Source organism: Empidonax traillii, unplaced genomic scaffold (genome assembly GCF_003031625.1).
Source record: "Empidonax traillii isolate 1590-97213 ecotype Southwest subspecies unplaced genomic scaffold, ASM303162v1 scaffold17:size2698205, whole genome shotgun sequence".
NCBI classification, from domain to species: domain Eukaryota; kingdom Metazoa; phylum Chordata; class Aves; order Passeriformes; family Tyrannidae; genus Empidonax; species Empidonax traillii.
In genome coordinates this window covers 1,691,119-1,714,611 of record NW_020955210.1, presented here as the reverse complement: position 1 = coordinate 1,714,611, position 23,493 = coordinate 1,691,119, and the positions used below count along the sequence as shown (strand labels likewise).

At 39.0% G+C, this 23,493-nt stretch overlaps 1 protein-coding gene and 1 long non-coding RNA gene across 2 annotated transcripts; one reads left to right on the top strand and one right to left on the bottom strand.

The window, feature by feature from the left end:
- The first annotated feature begins 8 nt into the window (after positions 1–8).
- LOC114063789 lies at positions 9–5,838 on the top strand. Its single transcript, XR_003572616.1, has 2 exons — positions 9–89; positions 4,659–5,838. It is a non-coding gene; the product is annotated as an uncharacterized LOC114063789 (long non-coding RNA).
- SNX10 (sorting nexin 10) lies at positions 1,349–21,582 on the bottom strand. Its single transcript, XM_027896307.1, has 6 exons — positions 21,527–21,582; positions 16,219–16,305; positions 13,547–13,647; positions 12,861–12,959; positions 4,601–4,816; positions 1,349–4,159 (listed from the first exon to the last, which is right to left on the bottom strand). Exons 1-6 carry the CDS (start codon positions 21,548–21,550, stop codon positions 4,081–4,083), a joined length of 606 nt encoding a protein of 201 aa, XP_027752108.1. The 5' UTR covers positions 21,551–21,582; the 3' UTR covers positions 1,349–4,080.
- Positions 21,583–23,493: the final 1,911 nt, after the last annotated feature.

Sequence of the window (23,493 nt, the reverse complement as noted above, 5' to 3'; positions counted from 1 at the left end):
CCCCGCAACGTTGCCACGAGTTACCGGATGGGAGGCCGGGAGGCTCCGCGGGGCGGGGAAGAGCGGGGCGGACAGCGCGGCGGCCCCAGGTAAGGCTCTCGCCCCGGGCCGGGCCGGGGCGCAGCGGGGAGCGCGGTCTTGGGATGCTGCCTGCCTGCCTGCCTTTCCCCCCCTTTTTTTCTTTTTTTCCCCTGTTCGTTTTTTTTTTGTTTGTTTGGTTGGTTTAGGTGGGTTTTTTTGTTGTTTGTTTGGTTTGTTTGTTTGTTTGTTTTCCCCTCCCCTCTCCTTTTTTTCCCTCTCTCGCACCGGCGGCGGAGCCCCCGCGGGCAGCCGGCGCTGCCGCTCCCACCCACCCCAGCCCTGCCCGGTGCGGATGCTCTACGGGGCGCCTCCAAGTCAGAACCGCGGGATGCGAGCCCAAAGGCGAGAGAGTTCGATCTCTGTTTTAATTAACCAAGGCCGCCTGAATTAATTTCTAAGGAGGTTTTTGTTCCAGAAGGCGAAGAAGCGACCTAAACCGCTATACCGTGTTTTTTAACGCCGAAGAAGAGAATGGTTGTGTCTTTTCCTAAAGCGTTGAGGCCTTTCGTGAAAAGAATCAGTCTGAGACTGGAAATTATTATTTACATTTTTGCAATATTGTAAAAGCTAGAGAAGAAAGGTAAAGCCCCGTCCTTAGACCTGTGCCTAATCCTGCAATTACAGGGAGATGATATAGGAACATGGAAGGTTTATTGTTTTGACTTTATCCCTACTGTGTAATTTACAACAGAGCAAGTCACAAACAGTGTTTTAATAATTCATAATAATTATAAAAAAATTTAAATATTCCTCTGGAGGAAAGAAAAAAAAAATCAGTGTATCACATGTCAAAAAAAGACCTGGACACTGAAGTTTGCAGTGCGCCATTTCGAGTATAATTTTTCCTCAATGCTTATAGATTTACATTGCTATTTAAACGTATTTCATTCCAAATACACCATTTTCCTCCTCTTTCTGGTGTTTTTTTCCTTTTTTTTTTGGAAAAAACAAAAAGAAGTGAAAACCCAAGCACAACAGTGTGGGTGTGTGTATACACACAATGTGTGTGTATATATATATATATATATACACACACATTGTATATATACATATATATATGTATATACATATATATATATTTTATATATATATATGTCTCCACACACACACATATATACATACACTGTGTATATACATATGTGTGTGTATACGTATACATATTACAAAAATAACCGAAGAGTAAATCACACATGGTAAGTCATAAGGTTATTAGGATACTGATATTGAAATAAAGTAAAGCTCACTGTCAGGTTTAAACATGAGCTAGAAAGTAGTAACTTCTTTAATTACTTAAAAGCTTTTAGGAAATCATCGTAAAAATGAGGATATAAAGTTCTACGCAAAAGATAAAGCACAGCTTTTGAGGGCAGAAATACTGCAATTAGATAGAATGTATTCTGATTACTATTTCTAATTTATAAATTAGATATTAGCCTGTTCAAAACAAAACAAAACAAGCTAGCAGGAAATGTCAGCATTATTTAAAACTAAAAAATGAGAATCAAAATACCAGTGATCAACTGATCAAACTGCATGCCAGTGTTGAGAAATCACCAAATCACTGAGGTCACAAAAGACATTAAAAATCTTTTTTTTTTTTAACATTTAAATTTTTAACAGTTATATTTAATATTCCAAAAGAAACAGAAATGTATTAAAGCATTTATATGCAGTTACATACAGTTGACACAGAAAGTGGACATACTAGAGAGCATGGAATACTTTTCCTCACCCTTTAATACAAAAAATTCCAGTAATAATAGGTATACAAGCAGCATTCAAAAGATAAATATTTAAACAAATCTCTGTCAAAGCTGAGAAGAAAGTTCTGTTATAGCAGTCTTAAGATTTTTTAACAGGGTGACGAGAAAATAACAGAACAACAACAGAGCTATTAGAAAACAAATATTTATTTCAGAAACATCTTCATTCGAAAAACACTCACTGGCCTACAGATAAGCTCCTGGAATTAAAAAATAATGAAAAAAAAACCACCACAAAGGCTTTCCAAACCTCGTGTTTCTGTAATTTTTTTGCAGATCTTGAAGATGTCCTAGGAGGCCAGAACTGTAAAGTGCTTCAACAGTTTAACTCAATCTTTTAAAACAAAAGAAAACCCCACACTGTGTTAAATAAAAACATTAGTATTCTTCTCAGACATTATTCCAGTTTTTGTTTTTATATCATTCCCATTTTTTAAATAAATTCACTGAATCATTTTTCTTGTAATGTGCCAACTTATTAAAAAAAAAAAAAAGAAGAAAAGTTAAGAAATCAAAATCTCTGGCTGGCAATAAAAGCTATTTTTAAGCTACTTTTTTGTGATAACTTGTTGCTTTAATTAAATGTTCTCACTTTTACATTAAAATAACATTGCTGCTAACTCACACACAAGCTGAGAAAGTGAACAGATACATTTGTGCAAATCAGTAAGACCAAAGGAAAAGAAATATGGATATTTATCTTTAAAATGTGCTGCCATCAATAAAATACAGTGGCTTAAAGTAGTTACCTAAGAGATGATATTCTCAAGGCTATTAAAATATGTTTCTAAAATTACACAGATTCCCATCTGGATGCTTTAAAAAAGCATGCCCACACATGTCTAGGCTTATTAGCTGGCCATTTAATAATCTATTGTTTCTGTAATTCACAGGTTTAAAATGTTCCTTCTTTGAAAGGAACTACATAATTCTTAAAGAAAAAAAAAAAAAAAAAAGGCGAGCATGTATTTATATCCATTTCTAGGCCAGTAACTACAGCACTGAAGTTAATGGAAGCTCTGCTAGGGTGATCAGACCCCCTAGGTCTTTTTAATAGCAGTTAAATGTCAAATATAAATACAACACCACAGTGAAACATACTCCTTTGACAGAATCTGGGACAAGACACTATGCAGCTGCTGTGAACAATAAAGAGCAAAACTGACGTTTAATCAAAATAAGTGTTGGTGGTTACGAAGTTGTGTTCGAGCCTGCCTTTTGTTTGTGAAAAAGTCAATATTCCAATGTGTTAACTACAGCCACAATGAAATAAGCAGCTCCTGTTACTCCCGAAGAGTGGAGAGGGCAACATCCGTACAGCGCGTTATAGCTACGTGATTATCATCCCTCCATTTCAGCTCCTAAGCTAAAACACCTCTCCCAGCATCTTCAAATATAAGTAACAAAAGTAAAACATGTTGGTTGAAATCCTGGCCTTAGCGAAGTCATTGCAAAATTCAGCCATTTGTTTCAATGGGCCTTACCTAGGATTTTCACTGGGAATGACTATCCATAATTCCCTGGGAACTGAGAACCTCCATCAAGCCGAGAAATTATGTAATTTTTATTTGTATTTCTAAACTTCTAAGCGACCATACTAGTAAATTTTTGCCTTCAGTACTCATGCATGATAAAACCAGGCTTTCTGTAAACACTGCAGAAATTTCGACCATGGGAACATGTATTTATATCTCAAATTGTCAGCAGCATATAGTTTGTATGAATGTTGTTTTGCTGATGTTGCTGAGCTACTTTAAAAAGTGAGTACCTTGGTGGGGTGTGTAATTTCATCACCAGCGTCAAATGACTTCTAAAGATGAAACTTCTCTGCTGCAAATTACAAAAAGATGCTTTGAATAAGTTTAATATGATATACCAACTTTTAAGATGAGGAATTAAGTTATCTTTATTTTTCTGATCCAAGACATGCACTCACTGAGGGAAATAACTGCAATGTGTGTCAGAAAAGGACTTACCCAATACTGAGATTTTAATAGTCACAAAAACATAAATAGGTAACATGTAGGCCTGAATCAAGATACATTAAAAAAAAAATCAACACAAAGACAGTATCAAGGTCTGTTTTGAATATTTTGTAAAGACATATGGTTGTACTGACGATGGGTCTTTTAGGTACGCGTTACCAGACAGCCCTGCTTATGTGGCACACGTAACCAGTAAACAGAGCAGAAACTGCTTTTTACTGTCCCTAAGATAGCAATAGAGGAATGATTTTTCATGATTCTTCAGAAGCTGGGCTTGCTTTACATCCACATGAAATGCTGTCATCACTAGGTCGGAGCCCGGAGGATGAACTGCAGAAAAGGGGAGAGGGGGGGAGAAAAAAAAAAATAAAAGAAGGAAATTGGTTTTCACAACACACTCAAAGCCTGAGTAACAGAGGAGAACTTTAATTATCTCCAGTCACAAAGAGAGACAGGAAATTTGGACTTTTAATTAGCCATTTGGAGTGCAGTTGGATATTTTTTTAGCAAGATAATTTAAACGCGAATAATTCAAGTCTGACTAAATGAAATTCACATAATCAGAATGCAGATAATTGAATTTCTACTGCATTCATTAATTCAGTGTGGAGGTGTGTGTGAAGACTTCTATGATGAGCTGTCACAGCTCAATAAAATCTCAGTCAATTAATTTTTTCATTATCTTAGTATTACATCAACAAAAAAAGTGAAGCATGCGCATGTGTACGTTTGGATATATAACCTCAGAAAGTAAGGCAATACAGAAATCACCTCTCTGAATCAGAGTCTGCATCATTTTTTCCTTTTTTTCTCTCTTCATCTTCTATAGGAAAACGTCTGTTCAAAGAGGCAAACTGGTGAATTGCATCAGCAACAGAGTATTTGGTCTGTCCAGACACACAAGCCTCCATATCTTCTGGGCTAAGCTGAGTCTGTAAGAAGAGGTGAAGTCTACTATCTGAAAGCAATAACGTGTCTTGTACAATCCTGGAAAAAGAAAAAAAGGCAAATGTTTATATATAAGCTACACACAAACACATATATCTCAAAGTGTTTTCCCAGAACAAATTCTAAATTATGTCCTGCTTTTAAGTTTTCAGATGAATCCTAAATCAATAACAGAAGGTAATGAGAACATATTAAAATGATTAGGTGTGTGTTACTTTCTTATTACATTATTTGGAATTTTAGGTGAGTAAAAACACAAAGCTAATAGTTAGGCACATCTGCTATTAGAATAACTTCAAGGACATTTCTTCCATTTAACCATCTGTTATTTCCACATGGATCAATTAATGAATTTTAGGCAGTTGGAGGCATATACTCTTACAAAAACTTGGTCTTTTTGTTTTTTTTAATAGCTGAACTTTTATAAAAATTACAAGTCACCAACTTGTTTGGTGGAATAAAGAAGCGTGTAGAGAGACAGTGTGTAGACAGAACAGACTTCATACATGTTACTTTGGAATACCTGTAAACAATGGAGCCAACACTAGACAAAATTATTCACTCTGTTACAAATATCCATATATTTAAGCTAGAATGAAAATGTTAATACTGAACACTGATTTTAATTTACTTGCAAACAGTTTTCAGGGACTCTTAAATTGTATTTAATTCCAGCTATTATTTTAAAAAATCCAGTTAATATTTGTTTCATATATATTTCAAGTCTCCAAATAAATTTAGACCAGTGTATTTACTTAACATCACATAAGAGTAATCAAAATACAATTCATTCCAGTAATGCAGAAAGTTGCAGTTACTTTTTCAAGGCCTCAGAATTGAGGATCATCATCACTATTTTGAAAAAAAAGAAAGATATGCAACTCTTCTTCAACATTTCTTTACAGAAGGAATTCTTTAATACACAAATCATAGAATGATTAACAGGAGACTTTTTTATATGTGCATGTAATTTTACTCATATAATAAAGACATCAGAGCCTATGACCATGCCAAAGAGTGCTCCACAGAAAATTATTAAAATATCTTTAAACAACTCAAAACTATTAAGAGTCGATATTTACCTATTTCTATCCATTTAGGTAACAGCTTTTTACCAAAAAAAGTCATTGCTGTGCAATAGGAAACAAGAGATGACATTAATGTAAGAATTAGTAAGAGCAGAAAGAAATATTGCATTTTAAAGGTACTCTGACTAAAATAAAAAGTATAACTGATTAGTTCCTCCTCTTGAATAAGATTAATGGTGTGTTTGGAGTGTAATGTTTTAAAACACAAATACGTTCTGAAAACTGTTCTCTAAAGAGGTCAACATTACAATAACATTTAATAAACACACAAAAGGATTTTTGGTTTCATTCAAGCTTATAAAATCTGTCAAAAATAAGTAATAAGAGGTATCCACTTGAAAACACGAGATACTCTCATACACGCACATTTCAGTGGCCTAAGTAAACACACACACGCAGTCTCAAACAAATAACTCAAACTCTGACACTTTTCAGTGAGGAAATGTCTGCAATGACCCTAATGATCTACCCAGGTACAGCTGAAATTCAGTCTCAGAAAGACCAGATTTTGCTGAAGTTCAAAATAAGCACACACTCATACCTGGAGAAAGCCTTTTTAATCCAATCTAAATTCTCACAATTTTACTTAAAAACAAACACAGCAAGCAGACATCTGTAAAAATCAATGTGTGTAGTGTATTAATACAAACTTTGTAGTCTAGAAGCCAGCAAATGCTGTGTAAAAATGATTCAAAACACAAAATTTACAGGTCCACACGCCTTGACAGCAACAGCTTCATGATTACAGTTTGAAAAGCCATCATTCAGCAGCCACTAAAAGAGGATTTCAGCCTTGACTCTTGATAAACACACATTCCAAAAAAAGACAAACATTGCAACAAAAAGTAAAAGTATCATTCCAGACAATAAATTCACTTTTATAGTTTATGCAATCGAGGGGAGTAAATATTCTCCTACCTCTTCCTTTCCCCTTAAAAAGGAAGAAAAAAAAGAAAAAAGAAAAATAACATGCTGGAGTTTACTGTAGAGTAACTACCGTTACTGTTTTTCACAGGCACCATGAGGGGATGTACATTTCTGCAATTCTAACATTTGCGTGTCTAATACCAAGGGACCAAGCAAAAAGCCAAGTCATTAAATTCTGTGGATGGCATTTAGTTTCACAGATTTTCCTCTTGCTGCACCTTCAAAAGTTTCCTGCCAACCAGCAAAAACACGAGTAACTAACTGTTCATGAGATTACACTACACTTACAGCTCTGTTGCTGTTTGAAATGTATTTTATTTTCTTTATAAAATAACGGCTAATCTTTAAAATTGATTTAAGATGGTTTGAGGCATTGCACCAGAGAAGTAATGAGCACTAATGTCAATGATATTGGACACAAATTCATTTTAGCTTTATTTCATGTCCAGTACAATTCTGCTAAGCCTTGAACTGCTAAAGCACTGTTATTAACTCAGCAGTAACCTAACACATGGAACAGCAAACAAAAGTGATAAGAGTACAGACTGATCAGGACCTCAAGGCTACTGTCCTTTTTCTGCAGCTATAATTCAATTTCCAATTTTACTTTACATTGGACTCATTATTTCACAGTAATTTTCTTTTCTGCTTCATAGTGCCATCTGGAGGTGAAGGGAGTGAAGAGAAACCAAGGAGAAGAAATGGAAAGATGTTCGTAGAGCTAATCACACACACACTCATACATGTATGTTTGCGTGTGATACATATATATGTATGTGTGTGTGTGTTCACAATGTGTTCACACTGAGACCAAACACTCAATGCATTTTGCATATCATTTAAAACCATCCTGAAAGCAAATATACGAACATCTTTCAGCTGGCTGTACCCTTGAAGCATTTCTTTTTTTCTCTTAATTAAAAAATAACTCCTGCTTTTCTCACCCCCTGTGAACCAACAGGTTAGACTGCTTTTTAATTGCATTCTTCAAGCAATCAAAATGAAAAATAAATTCTGTGCTGCCCATAAATGTTATGCTTTCCTGTTCAAAATATTCGTGCTTCAAGGAAATAACCATATATTTGTCACCAGATGGTACTAGTAGCATTAAGTGCTGGTACAGTAGTTGCACTCTGGGGCTTTCACTGTCCTGGGGACTCACTGCGTGAAGGGTTGTACATCTGAAAAATAGATCTGGCTGCAAGGACTTTAAAAATCAAAATTACAAAACGCCACCTAACAAATTAAAAAGGCAAGAGGAAGGGAGGAGCATCGTAATATTAATACTCAGATGTCTTCACAGAGGCTGAACGCCTGCGCAGTCTCACCACGACCAGTAGCACTCCCAGTGCTTCTTCAACACTTTTATTGCAGCCGGTGTCAGCACAAGGCTGTGGTTACAGTGATGTAAATCAGCACTCGCTGCCGTTGCGCTAATGGAGGAGTCACGGCTCACGGTAATAATTCCTATAAACTGACTGAGCATATTTAGGGGAACAACAGACCTTCTATGCAAGCCTGGAATAAGAACGAAAGGCTAAATCCTGCAAGTCTTGATCCCATCAGTAGTCATTACTTGTCAGAGATCTCACTCCTCTCGGCCAGATTGCTCACATGCATAATGACTACTTATGTGATTAAGGGGGCTGCAGGATAAGGCTCTACATTAGAATTAGAGATAATAAAATCATTTTTTATTCACAGCCATGTGAATCTTTGTTTGTAAGCTTTCAGTAAATGCTCACGATCTCTAGACCTTTAAGGAAGCAGGGCTGAAAAATATCACTTAACAACCAGAAGAAATAATGCCATTTTTGAGGAAATGCTGGATACTTACACAAGGAATATTTCTCTTTCCCTGTGTTATGGCAAAAATATTTACAAAAGACAAAACATGTGTTTTGTCTTATTTGGACAAGGTCCAAAATCTGGTTTTCTTCAACATGATTTTATTAGGTATATTATACACTGTTCTGCTGGAGGAGAACAACATATGGCTGAACAGTACAACTTAATCCTAACTAAAGATTTCCTGTATCTCCTGTAACCTAATACAATGACAGATGCACGCTTGCATGTGTGTGGAAGGTTAACACTCTGGTTTTGTTTTCGACAAATTTACTCTGCCCATTTACATCATATCACGAGAGCAAGGGAAAAAACCGAGGAGCTGAGAGGCAGGGGATGACGGCCTGTGCTGTAGTGCCCTCTATTGAGCATCCAGCCCCTCAGCCCCAGCCCACACCGAACAAAGCCCCAGCTCCCACTCAGAAAAAAGCCGTCTGTGTTTCCTCCTTCATTTTTTATAAGGGAGGAAATGTTACTGATATCAAGCAACTGCAAAGCAACTGTTGGGTATCTGATAATGTGTGCGTTTAGGAAAAGATTAAGAGACACATGCCTGCTACACATTATTCACTCACCAGATAGGAAATACTAGCAAGGCTCCACTGGAAAGAGGCAAACATCACTTGCCAAAGGAGATCCACCTGCCCCACAGCTGCTGATACTCCTGCCCGAGCCCCTGGCAGGGGCAAGCTGACATTCAGCTCCCTTTTGGAACCAGCCTCCCACTTTCCACATCCCTGAGAGAGCACCCAGTGGAGACAACTCCTAAACAGACCTCTGACCCTGCACCAGCTTCTGCTTGTGGGATTGCAGTGGGGAAGGCAAGGAGGTGGAAGGAAAAGGGCAAAACACCAGCCACCTTCAGAGAATGGCTCTGCCTTAGGCAGCAAAATTTTGGGTTGCTTGCTCTCTCCAGCACCAAGCGAGCCCAATGCATGGCCCTCTAGACCACCAACACTGTGGATGTCCTTTATCAACAAGCATTACCTTTCTCAAAACTACTGCTACGTCCTACACCCCATCATAAACTGCATGTCTGAAAAGTAATTGAAGAGTACTTTCTTTTTCCTAAATCACTTAATTTTTTGAGATCCAACTATATTCAATTAAAAAAAAAAATAAAGTCACAGATTGAACCCAACTTCATTCAAAATATCTTTGTTAATTAGTTTTCTCATAAGCAAACCCAAATGATCTTCTGTGGGGGTAATCTAAATCCCAAAGTTAAACCTGTACAGCTACAAAGGGATGAAAGCAAAGAGGATCCTACAGAACCTAGTATCATAAGATAGTGTTTTAATTTTGACCTCTAATTTAAGAATAAGCTTTTCCTGTGAATTTACAGGCCATCCTCAAAGTATGAGGATACTTACCAGGAAAAACATATAATTTTCCTTATTCTTACTAAGTAATTCATAATTAAAAAGGGGCTAGCTGACTTCCGTTAATGCAAATGGCCTCTTGAAATATTAAATTATGCCCAGACAAGAAGTGAGCTTTACAGCTCTTCATCACTCAGAGATAATAACCTGTAAGACAAGTAGGTCTTAGCCTGCATTTGTGCAGCAAACTCTAGTCTAAATGGGACACCTGTAAAATCTAGTGCCTTGCTTAACTTTCCAGCTGTTGTCCCAATTCTTATGCTACTGTGCTCAGCATAGAGAGGCTTCAAAAAGACTCTAAGTATGCACCTTGCCCTTTGCTAACTCATCCTGAAGTGAGATGCCAAGGAGGACAGGGGAATTCTGTAGCCATCCACATGCAGGCAACATGGAGGTGTTACTTGGGCTTACATGGAGGGCTTACTACTAGCGAGCCTCCAGCTGCTCGGTCCTTGCTCCTCAGGCACGTGGCTCCTGCATGGGCAGACACAACAGCAACCTATCCATGCAGCAACAGGCACAGGGCACAAACCAAGACTTTGAAAGATCTAACCCCCCTTTTCAGAGATGGCTTGGATCCTGATAACATCAGAAGGCACCTAGTGCAGAGAGGAGCTGGGATTCCTGCATCGCATGCAGACATTTTAAAGTGATACCTGCAAACTTCTCACTTGACAGGTCCACATAGGCTTGAATCCCATTTCTTCCCACTGCCACAAAGAAACACTAGTGGGACTGTGAGCTTATGCACAGTGACTGCTGGGGCAAATGGAGCTTTCAGCTTCGCAGTTTTGGGTTACAACGCCTTTCCAATACATCAGAGAGGTTCTGCGTCACCTGGCATTGCCACACCACAGAACATGCAGCATCCAGACCCAGAGCTTCAGTAAAGTCAAGTGTGTATAGATACATAGATATATATATATATATGCATAATATATGTATATTATACACACATGCATACTATAAATATAGAACATACATATCTACAAAATATACATGTATATTATACATACATATATTATACCTATATATTATATATATGTGCATTATATATATACACACTTGTTAAGGAGTCCCACAAATTCAGTTTCAGAGAAAGAAGAACCTTTGATTCAGAGTCATAAAATGGGGAGGGGGGAAAGCATCACAGCAGCATGGCTGAGCCAGCTGAAAGATGCTTTCTGTGAGCAGCAGCAGCACACAGGTGGCAGCCAGCAGAGGGCAACGGTACAGCAAGTAAGGTGCCAGGCCAATTCATCACAACACAATCTCTGAGAATTCCTTCCAGTTATTCCCCAGGGCTGATAGAAAGCTGATACCTTTCTAGTAGTCACGTTCAAACATTTAAATCCTTACTTGACAACTGAGTTTACCTCTTTTCCCGGTCCTGGACTAAGACCAGCAAAGTGAAATGCTCCATATGCTGTCATTTTCTGCTGCCAGTACCCATCTAAACTACAGACATCCACAAAACTGGAGTATGATGATGTGTTTTAAGAGACTCTACCTCTCTTTTTTTGCCTTTTAAAGCACTGACAGTGGTTTTAAACATTTCTGATGCTTATATGCTGTACCTTATTACCAGATTGGCCTCTTCACTATTTTAAAATGAGAGTGTTTTTTGAAATGCACTACTCTACAGGGCAACACAGCTAAGCTAGACCTGCTCAGATCCAGGAACCTGAGCTACCACACCCTTTGTATCATGATTAATATGCTTCTAGGAGCACAGTCATTCCATTTCAGTGTTTTTCTTTCCTGAGATGCAGAAAAAACCCTCTGATCCTTTTCTGCTTTTCCTTCCCTGTCTCACATGCCTTCAACGAGTATTTATTGGCTGACCTTTTGGCCACAGATCCTATATAACTGTATACAGAATGCTATTCCTGCAGCAGTTAGCTCTCCCTGCCTTCAGCTATTAAGCCTAACAAATATAGCACAGGAGCAATGATTTGTAATCTGTTAGGGAGGCTTATAACACACTGACTGGAAAGAAGATGAATATTCTCTGCTTGTAGTGTTTCACCATGCCCTTACCCCTAGCAGCAGCCTTGCAGATGTATGCACAGTTCCTGCCCCAGCAGCTGTGAGCAGGCTGCTCTCATACCAGCAGTGCCAGGGCACTACAAGAATGGCAGAGAAAAAGCAAAAAAATTACACCAACAGGGTCTCTGCTACTGCAGAAGGTGAAGTGGCTACAGCAGTGGGACTGAGGGACGCAGTACTGAAACTCACAGCGCTGCCTTGAAACGCAAGTCAGGCTCCAGCTAAGCCTTAGGAATGATTTTATACAGATTGCAGCTGTACTGAAATGGTCACAGCTGCTAGAGCTTGCTTATGTAAGTGGGACTGGTAAACAAAGTAATTTGCATTATAGGAAATCTTTGTGTTAGGAGATCTCACTGGAGAATTTTCCCAGGTTCCCAGGGGTTTAGCCCACCAAAGACAGTGATTTTCCATGAATATAAAGAGGGAGACTAGTTTGCTTCTTTCTGTGAGAATATCTAGCTCATTACTGAAAGCTAGAAACAGACATCACAGAGAAAGATCTCCCAACCTTAGTTCGTGATTGCAAAGTGAGTTAAATCCAAAACACTGCATTTATAACCAACGCAATGAAAAGCAACGGAAAAGCCCCAGCTGATGGTTCCTTGTGACCAACAGAGCTAAAGTCACGTGTATGAAATATGACAGTGCAAATAAAAAATATAACCAAATGTGTAGCAATACAGATGACCACACGGTGGCTCTCAAGTACCAGAGATGAGCTATTTTGAGCCAGAAATTGATGACCTCATAAAAATTCCCAACATTTCTAGGATAGGCTGTTCTTACTTTTCCAGGAATTCTTGCAAACCCTGACGACGATGGTCCACGTGATGAGGATTGTTCATGTTGAAAAAGGGAGTCTTAGATGGCAGTTCAGGTAGCTGTCTTTATTAACAGGAAAAAAACATGCAGTTAAAACCAAATGTGAAACAGGAGAGAAAAATGCAATAAGCAAATGTCAACCCCAAGCTTGTGAAAACCATGGGTCATGTTCCAAAAGCTTTTGAAATCAATTTGGGAACACAAGGCTGAGAAACTGGAGGGCTTCTCAGACGTCTCAAAGGGGAAAATAAATTAATCTGATTTTTCTGGCCCAGTTGTTAAGCCTGCATGCATGTCTGGGTGGGTCTCTTATGGTGCTTGCAAAATGTAAGCACACCCAAGAAGTGCAGAGAGGAAGTGCAGACACCTGTGCAAGACTGCTATTTCTGCTACCTGTGCACAGCAAAAAAACCCACAGATCAAATATCTTACAAATTAGAGGGGGCCTCACCAAACAAAGGCTATCAGTAAAAATCACATTCTTCTAGGTTTAAAGCACATAAAATGCCTTGTACAGAATAAACTTGTCCAAGTAAGAAACACAGGACATTTTTCAGATCTGATTTCTGCAGTTCTCAGAATTAAGATGAAACAATCCTTCCCTTCCATGACTGACAGATTATTAAATAGCCATGTATAAAGTTGCTCACATAAGCACCGCATTGCTCTGAAGCCTCTGACGAAGCCAAACAAATTCTCTAAAGCGACGTCTAACACAGGATGTTTTCCTTGTAAAGCACATACTGTTTGTCTGTTGGGAAATAAAAGACATTTTATTTTGTGAATCAGTTTAAGCTAAAGTGCAGACATGGTATTAAAAACACATTTGAGATTCCATAGTAATGCCCAAGACACAAATGGAAAGCTTGACATTAATTCAGTTTATGTTTTAGACTTTGCTTTATCTCAGGCAGGACTGGTGACAGTTTCTACTGCTTCCCAGGGAAATACTTTTCATTTGCTTCCTTTTTAAAAGCAAGAGATTTGGATTACCGTACAACTTACACTAACAGGAACAAAAAGACCTCAGAAAAAAGTTTCAGCAGATAATGTCAATCTTTGCAGAGGAAAAAGATCATCTTTAGCTATTCTAGTTATAATCCTGCAAACAGCTACATAGAGGTCTTCCAGTGTGCAGTCTCAATTATATCAAACTAAAGAAACCAATGTGACTGCTCTCTCTAAGTAGCAGCATTTGGAAATTTTCCCACAGAACACTCTTAGTTCAGTGAAAAATGACAATTCATCAAAAGAGAAACAATTTGTGGAAATGAAATACTTCTGCCAAATCTTCCCATGGAGCATACATTTAGCTGAAACCCCACCTACCAGGCAGGATTCCATTACAAAACTGCCAGCAGTCCAACCCACCCTCCACACCTGCCAGGAGCCACAGCTCCAGAAGATGCAGACTGTAGAGGGCACAAAGATGACAGCTTTCTGGAACAGAGGAGTATCCAGGATATCTCACAGTTTAAGAGGCCAAATGTTTTAGGAGCCGGGTAAAGAGGAACTCAGCTGGCTTAAGAGCCTGGCAGACACAATAATTTCAATCCATTGAGAGGTCTGCACAGTAGGACTGACATAGAGAGTTGGTCTCCAAAAGCCCTGATGCTTAACAGCTTCACAGATGCCCAGTGCTGGGGAGTTAATTTTCTTCACAGTAGCTGGTATGGGGTGTGTTCTGTATCCATGCTGAAAACAGTGTTGATAACACCGGGATGTTTTTGTTATTGCTGAGTTGTGCTTGCACAGAGCTGAGGTCTTTTCTGCTCCTCATCCCACACCACCGTGAGCAGGCTGGGGTTGCACAAGAGGTTGGAGGGGACACAGCTGGGACAGCTGACCCCAACTGACTAAAGGGATATTCCAATATCATATGGTGTCATGCTTAGCAATAAACTAAGGTGGAGGTTGGCTTGGGGCCACTGCTCAGGACTGGCTGAGCATTGGCTGGTTGGTAGTGAGCAGATGTTTTCATCTGCATCACATTTGGTTTTATCTTTCTTTGTTATTTTCCTTTTTATTAATGATAATAATAATTATGATTATTGAAAATTATTAAACTGTTTTTATCTCAACCCACGAGTTTTCTCACTTTTACCCTTCCAGTTCTCTTCCCTGCCTCCTGCTGGTGGGGCGGGGGGGCAGTGAACAAGCAGCTGTGTGGTGCTTAGTTGCCAGGTGGGGTTGAATCACAACATGCTGGATCTTAATGCAATCTCCCCAATTTTGCAATTGCAGAGAAAACCAGTAACACACTTCTTCTATTCAGAGGCACCAATGCCAGTGAAACAGTAATACAGCACCCACCCTGCCAAATCCACAGAATTTCTATTTACCAGAAATCAAAAATATAATTGCTTTGGAACAAGCACTTGAAGCAAATTGCAAAATGTAAAAGTTTCACAGTTCTGATTGCTACACAGGAAAGAAGTACTTGTCACACAGACATTTAATAAGTCATCATTTGACTGCTTGCTTTCATTACACTGAATGCTTAACTCTTCCACACAGGAGGGAAATGCTTTTGGTCTTTTGCCAAGCATTAACCGTGTAACTTGGTGCTCTCAAATTCTTTACCTGACAGTAGATATAATTCACAAAATAAAATATTTTACACTGCAGTTAAAATCCCTGGATCTAGATTTGGTACATCAGGATAATGCCTTCCATATGTCATCCACCAAAGAACAATCAAGAAAACAAAATTAGTTATAGCACAGATTTAAGGCACACAAGAACCATAATTCTAGGTGCATTTCCATTACATATGGTGGACTACAATCATAAACCCAAATGCAGTTCTTTGACACACCCAAGCACAACTAAACTAGCGTAATATGAATGTCAAGGTATGCTGAAAAGAACCATCTTGCAGCAACCAAATAACTTGGCAAAAAGAATTGAGGAGAATTTGAAGTACAAATAACCAAATAATTACTCTAAAAGAAAGTTTTTTTTTTCCCACCAATACCTGAACATCAACATTGTTCTGTAACGGTAAGATATCACTGACTGTGACAGTCTTCTGGCTGATAAGTAAAGCTAAGAATCATCTCTGTTGCAAGACACCGTGGAATGCACACGTGAACAAAACAGGTCCAACTTCCAACCCTGACAGACCTATTGACCTACATGGCTATTGGTCAACCCACCTTACCTGTTTCACTGCATCTCAGTTGTTGAAAGGACAATAATAGTCTCCAGCCTTCCAGAAGCAGTATACAGAAAATTTCACTAATATCCCAAAGACAACTCTGGCTTGGACAGAAACAGCAGTAAGAGCCCAAAGAATCTGTGGTGGTATTTTTATACTTACATGAATAAATATCTCATAGTCTATGTAAGAATGCCATGAATCTTCTTTCTGTGTCCTGGGGTCTCTCACCAAGACAGTCACAAATTCCTGCAAGGGCATAATAAAAAAATCAAGCAATTAATTTCAGAAGGCAAAGGCAGACTTAAAGACTCTCTTGATTGTTCTCCTGTTCCACAAACTACAGTGCTCAGATTAAATGCCGAACTGCTGCTTTATTGAATTTTGCAACCCTATAAATGGAGAAGCAGAAAGCAATGAATCATCTGAGCTACACCACATGTCTGGCAGGGAAATTCCCTGCCAAACTGCTATCTGAAAAGGAGTATTTCAGATTAAGTAATACTGTGAAAACTCATACATGTTTCATGCATGGGAGATGTGATCTCGGTAGCTACAAACTGAAAACCTAAAATTCAAAGCCACACATGTAAAGGAGAACTAGGCAGGTACTTTAGGCTTTTCCCACATCTGTAATCAACATCCTCAGAGTACAGCTGAAGATGAAGCACTTGGGCACTTCTGTTCCAATTTGCCCATTCACCTGTCCGAGGAAGCAACACAGCTGCACTGTAGAGCATAATTCCCCATTTTGGGGAGACAGTGATATAGAGTATTTGTTGTAAAAGTTGTCATATCTTGCCTATTACCTTGTAATTTCTACAACTTTACCTTGTAATTTATATAATAACTTAGAAGGATTCCAAAAGAGAAAGAGAGGCCTGTGTGCATTACTGTAATGTAACTGGTCATCCCTAGTGGGAGTCAGAAGAGTCTGAAGAATTAAATGCTCCCAAGTATTCTCAGCTAATGACCAAAACTTGTATTTTAGAAAAAAAAGAAAATGAAAACCAAAAAGCCTGATAAACCTGTATATTGATACTAAGATTGAAAAGATTCCTTTCAAATACAAAGGTCAAAACTCTGCTTAAGTACCCACTATTCTGGGGCAAATAAGCAGGCTGCCCTACTCCAGTTGCTTAAATAAGCTATTCACCCAAAGAGCTAAGCCAACCACTTAGCGATGACTCAGTTAAAGAAAAACATATCCCTTTAAGCTGTAGATCCATTCCCTTTGAAAGAAAGGCACTGCACAAGATCTCCAGGCACAGGATTCGACTGGGGGTGGAATGACAGTGTCTCTGGTAAATAACATGCTTTTTTTAGTACATATTTGCATAAATCAAGAAATCTTGAACCAGAAAACTCTCAAAATATGTCTTCCCATGCCCAGACCACAGACAACAAAATAAGAGCTTTTCTCTTCAGACAAGTCTTCTGCCCCTGCCACACACTTCAACATGTCACCACTGGCAACCTTCAATGGAATAACAGGGGAACAATGACAACCTTGAAAGGAAAAGATATATTTTTCCCTGAACAGCCATTGCACTCAATACATGGCAGGGAGGTGTTCAAGGTCCGGATTAAGTCATTCACCACTCTGATTTCTGGGTGGTACTGCTCCAGGCTGTGCCTGATGGCTGGACACAACCCACAGTTTTATGTCACTTAGTCCAGCTCCCAGTCACAGCAGCGTTACCTGCATTATTGCTGGATATCATTTTGGTGAGTAACATGAGTACCATGCCAAAGAAAGACCATCTGAAAGGCTCCCACAATCTCTGCTGCTTCCTTCCTCACTAAAGAGCACCAGAGGGCCAATTCTCCCCTGCAGCTTTTAAACCCCGTGCCAGTGTGACACAAGAGGAACAAATGAACAGAGCTGTAATCATTTCTACCAGCTGAGGGTCATGCCTTTACTTTTACAAAAACACCAGTGGGAGACATGAGGAAGTTATTACCACTCCCGAGAAGATAATGAGCAATGTGCTGGACATAGGAGAGACAACCATTTTTTTGGCTGTTTTTCTCCATCTGCCTCACTGTCTACCGTATCTGGCATACATATATAGACAGAGTATACTTTCAGACCCACTGTAACATCTTTTCACATCCACAGTCTTAGGTTCTCCCAAGTTTTTGTCTTCCCCAAACTCCTATTTCCCTGTGTCCCACCCCTCTCCAGAGCTCCAACCACTTCTAAACATACTGTCTTGTCTTTGCTGAGTGCTAAATGCATCAGTTCTGCAAGAGGAAGAACAGGAGTTATGCCAGGAAGTTTCCAAAAGGATGCTGCTCTCCTCCTCCCTTCAACTGCTGCAGCCCAGGAGTCACAACTGCAGTCAGCCTGCTTATAATCTGATCTCAATCCCTTTCCTCTCATCTACTGCTGTATCAGCTTGTTGCTGGCCTTCCTTTTGACCAGGTTCCTCAAATTACTCCATTTCCATGTAACCTTCTTTAACCCTGTCCTTTGTACAGAATCAAAAGAGTCTTTGAAGTAAAATACTTCTTTCAAACATTTATTATACAAAAGTTGCTATCGGATATGCTGTGGGTTAGCTATGGCTTACCTTGCAAACCATTCCAGGCTGCAAGATTTACACAAAAAGTTTTGTATTCTTTTAACTCGCGCTTAACTAATCACTGAGTTTCAATACAGAGGAAGTTAAAGCCCTTCACACTCTACCTACCAAAGAAAGGAGATCTGCTGTAGGCATTCTGGCAGGCAGGTGTCTAAGCAGTAAAGCACTGAGCCAAGAGCAAAAATGATCTGCAGAACAGCAGAGCACCTCAGCAAACTGCAGTCCTCACATAAAATCATTGTCAGCTCTGATTTAACACACCAAGATTTCCGAGAATTTCCTTTTTTTCCTTTTATTTACCAAAGAATGTCAATACTGAGTTTAGAATGAAGCAAGATTAATATTAAGCAACTAGACATAAAAAATAATGTACAGCCTTTCTCAAGACCTAGGGTTACTTCCCCTAGAAACCTCATGAATCTAGGAAGTGTTAATCCCAATTCCCCTTGCAAAGGTTCTGATGCTCTGAAACAGTGTCATTGCACGTGTAGACTACTCCTTATCTTTTGACCCTTAATTCTTATCCAGGATACAAGATCCCCCAGCGAAAACAGCATTAATTTAATCAAAGCAGACCTAACTGTCCAGTATAAATGACAATCCACTCACAGAAAAGATGCTTATGCTTTTGCATCCCTAGAAAAATAGGCTTGTAAAGGCCAATATTCACATATAGGCTATGTTAGGGTGCAAGTAGAGTCAGGTGGCAGAATATTCCTCTACAAAATTGCTGTTTTATGCTCAGCCCATCCTGCATTCACTGGTCACGAACAATCACAAGATTACAACAGTTCCGGGTAATAACTGCCTTTATCCTCTGTATATACTCCATTCCCTCCCTATCTTGCTACAAAAATTAGGGTACTCTCAACAGACATGTCTATGCTCAAGTAATGCACTGTCGACCTGGGGGAGGTGATGCTGACCTCTTTCCCCCACAGCCCACTTGAAGACTAACTTAATTATTTGTCACAAAACTGGATTGCAGATCAGCTGTACAACATGGGAAGTTCAGCCCAAAGAGAGATTATGTTTCAGGGACTTTTTACTTTTGCCAGCTGCAATCCTTTCCAAGGTGCCTCCCCCTCCTGCTCAGTGCTGCTTGGTTTTTCCAGAATTGCACATCTAGCTATTACACAACACTACGTTATACTTTCAGTTTTGTTTGGGGATTTTTGCTTAATGGTGCTGTTTTGTTTCTTTTAATTAAGGGGTACAACACGTGTATGTATATCATGCATTCAAGAATTATGTCCTCTAACGCTTCAGTGCAACAATTTTCTCAAACCAGAATTTACTGCTGACACTTCAAAGTGTCCAGGCTTGGGCATGGAGGCCTATTGCACTAGGCACAATACAGACTCAACAGAAAGCTACTGAAGTGTCATCTCCATTCATGCCTTCTCCCTGCAAACTGTTAAATTAAGCACAAAACATTTCCTGTCCAAACTGCTAATGCTACAGCTTTGATACGGATCCTAGCAGCCATGCTGGCCTGAACATCCTTGTGAATATTCAGAATTTTCAAATCTGCAGCAAAAGTATTCATAACTACTCAACAACCAGGAATTGCAGAGCAGTTTCTCTGACTGGATGTGCCTTTTAATTCCCAGCTAAACCAGCCAGTTTCAGCCTGGCACTGGTAGTATTTTGCTACCCTGCCCTCAAGGCTGGGAGTAGTTAGTCCAAGTAGCTAGCGTCACTGATAAAATGGCCAAAGTGACACCTAAACCTGGTTTATACCTTCTCCCTCATGGTTATAGATCAAAGATGCAAAGAACATGGGTGCTGACAGCAGAGTAAAAAGGGCAGCACTGAGGTCATAGAGACACAAGCACGGAAAAACAAAATGTTCCCATTCGGATTTGCCTCAAAAGGAAGAATTTACCAAAAAGGCAGCTGAAGCAAACACAAGAAGTCTTTCTCGTTTCATTTTCTCTTTTTTTTTTCTTTCCTTTCCCCTCTCTCCTTTCTCTTGTTGGATATATTTCTCCAAAATGCAATGGATTGCTTAGAGACAAGGATAAGGCAGAAGCTTTACTATATACCATATACACAAAACGTGTTTCTGAAAAGTCTCTTTAACATTTTCCTACTAGGAAAACAGGAAATCTGACATGGTAATATCTATTTTTAATATGGAGGGAAAAATCTACCACAAGGAGGTGGAATAAAAACCATCTCACATTGGCTGATTATTTACATTAATCATTCCAGCTGCATTTTAATTCAAATCTCTGTGCTCAGGACTGTATCAGGTGATAACCTTGTGCTCTTGTTACACATCTGATTAGTCAATAACCCCTGAAGAGTCATTTTCCACAAAGCTTCCAAGAAAAATAGCATATCCCATCAGATTGCCTAACAGTAAAAGGATCAGTCACAAAGGACATGGGGCTTTTCACACTGGGGGTGTTGGTGTCTTCACTCCACACATGCTGTGTAATAAGGCTGAAAAGAGACTATAAGCTGAGATAAAATAATTTGTTGAAACTTTTGGTGTTCATTGAACTGAGAAAAAGAGAACATGCAAGTGTGATACTTGCAGTCCAAGTAATCAGAGTTTAGACCCAGCTCCAACCATTATGTCCTAGAAAATATGTAAAGACTGATGAAAAGAAGACTCCATCCAAGTCCTTCTCTCCTGTCTCAGTGTCTGAGCCCCTTATGCATAGTCACTTAATCTGAACGAATATCTGATTCTTCCATCAAACTTTAACACAAGGAACTGGCACTGCATCACTGCAGCATATTCTGTATCCTGGCAACTAAAAGGATGAAGAATACAGCCAATTCTCCCCGATCCACGTGAACCTTAATGAAATTCAATCCACAACTGTCAAACTTGAATCCTTTTTTATTAAAGGTTAGACATGACTTACCTGTTTTTCATGTTTTGGTGTCATCTTCACTGGTATGTAGCAAAATAAAAATCAACCTGAAAAAAAAGAGAACAGACATAGATTGGCATTTAGTAGTTATTTAAAGGTCATTACACTTTTGCTACTTACTAGTACACCATGGAAAGAGCCAGGCTTAGTGCCATATATACTAGAAAACATATTTGCATTAACTGTACCTCAGAACGCATTCATTTTTTTAAAAAATCCCATTTTAGAAGCACTGGGCTAGTCCCTTTCTGTTTGTATTTGTCATACATGACAGTCCAGTGATGCCTGTCTATCTCTGAAGTCACTGCTTTTCCTCACTGCTCCAAGAGTGGTCTCACGGCTCATCCTTGCACCCACCTCCCAAGAACTCCGCACAGCCAGCGTTCCCAATGCTCAAACACAGCTGAGGCTGTGCTGCCTGCACCTCACTCCCAGGTGCCCAAGCACAGGTCTGCGTGACTGCAGCCAAAGTCCAGAGACTCTAAAACATCTGAGTCAACAGAAGCAAATGCCCCTCTCAACCATTTCCCCGAAATGGAGAGAACTGGAGAGACAAACAGCTTGGATCCTGCAGGCGAGCCCACATCACAGACCAATCTCTTCCCACTGGGTATAGCTGTAAACCGATATAGTTTGAGGTTACTTTCCACTCTTTCTGCTCTGGTTGAATATGTTGTGGTTTCTTTCAAAATGGCAATTCAATTTTTTTCCCCAGTTATATATCTTTATTCCATCAAATTCTGCAGCATGTTTCTCTCCTGCCTCTAAACTGATTTAAGTAAGAAATTATGTAAGCCCAAAATACCTCATTCCTGACACAGCTAGTGAATGACAGGGCTGAAATAATACATTTCACTTCTTCATCTGTTTCTCTAATGACCGAGTTACGTGCTAATGCAGGTTAAAAAGAACAGCTTAAACTCTGAACGGCCATTCCACTTTTAAACCTTTAGTGACAAAAAATTAATATTTCAACACAAAGAAGCTTCCTAAAATATTTAAAACACATCAGTTCTTCATCAAGTAATTTGGAAAAAAAAAATCAGCAATGGAAACACAAGCCCCCCAAAGCTGCCCTTTTCCACTGATTTAAGCAAGATTGCCTAGTCATGCTGCAGCCACTTGCAAACACACTGAATGAAATATTCTGTCTGGTAGCAAAATATGTATTTGGGAACTTCTTTAACACATATAGAAGCCAGTGAAGCAGAACAGTTCAATTCTCTGCTTAAGAAGTTGTCTTTTTATCTTGATTAAAAAACTACCCAAAAGAGCAGTGACAGAGAGAAGCAGCCATCAGAAAGACAAACAGAAGGCTGCTTATCTTTTCAGTCACTAAAACAAATTTCCTCTGACAGAGAAATGAAGGAAAAAGAATCAAAAAAGGTAGTGGCAGATCTGTAGTTTTGATAAAACACTTCCTGCCATGACTGGGAAAAAAAACCACATTGGTTTGCCAATGTTTTTGTTCTGCTTTTGATAAATTATCAGTCTGAAGACTTCTTTTTTTTTTAAATTTGTTTCATATACTTAGTATATCAACTGCTCCTTGCAGTACATATTTTTGACGGCTCTTAATTGCATAACCAACAAAATTACCAGGGAACAGCTCCACTACCAAAAACAGCTCCACAGCAGCCAACAACAACCACCCCAAAGCAAAAAGATTATGTAGGATGAATTGCCATACTTCCTGTTGCCTAAGAGAATCGGGAAGAAGTGGGGGACAAACCCAAGTACTGCAGTGTTTTTTTGGAGAAAACAGGTAAACTGCTGTGCTCTTCTTCAGGCTAACAGATAAATGATACTAAGTATTATATTTCATTTAATATTTTAGAGATTATTTATATTTTAAAATCTAAATTAAAACATGTCATTTAATATTTAGCAACCCTTTTATCATGTAAATGGATTGCTCTTAAAGGAGGAAGTAAGTTCTGCCCTACATTTCCAAACTG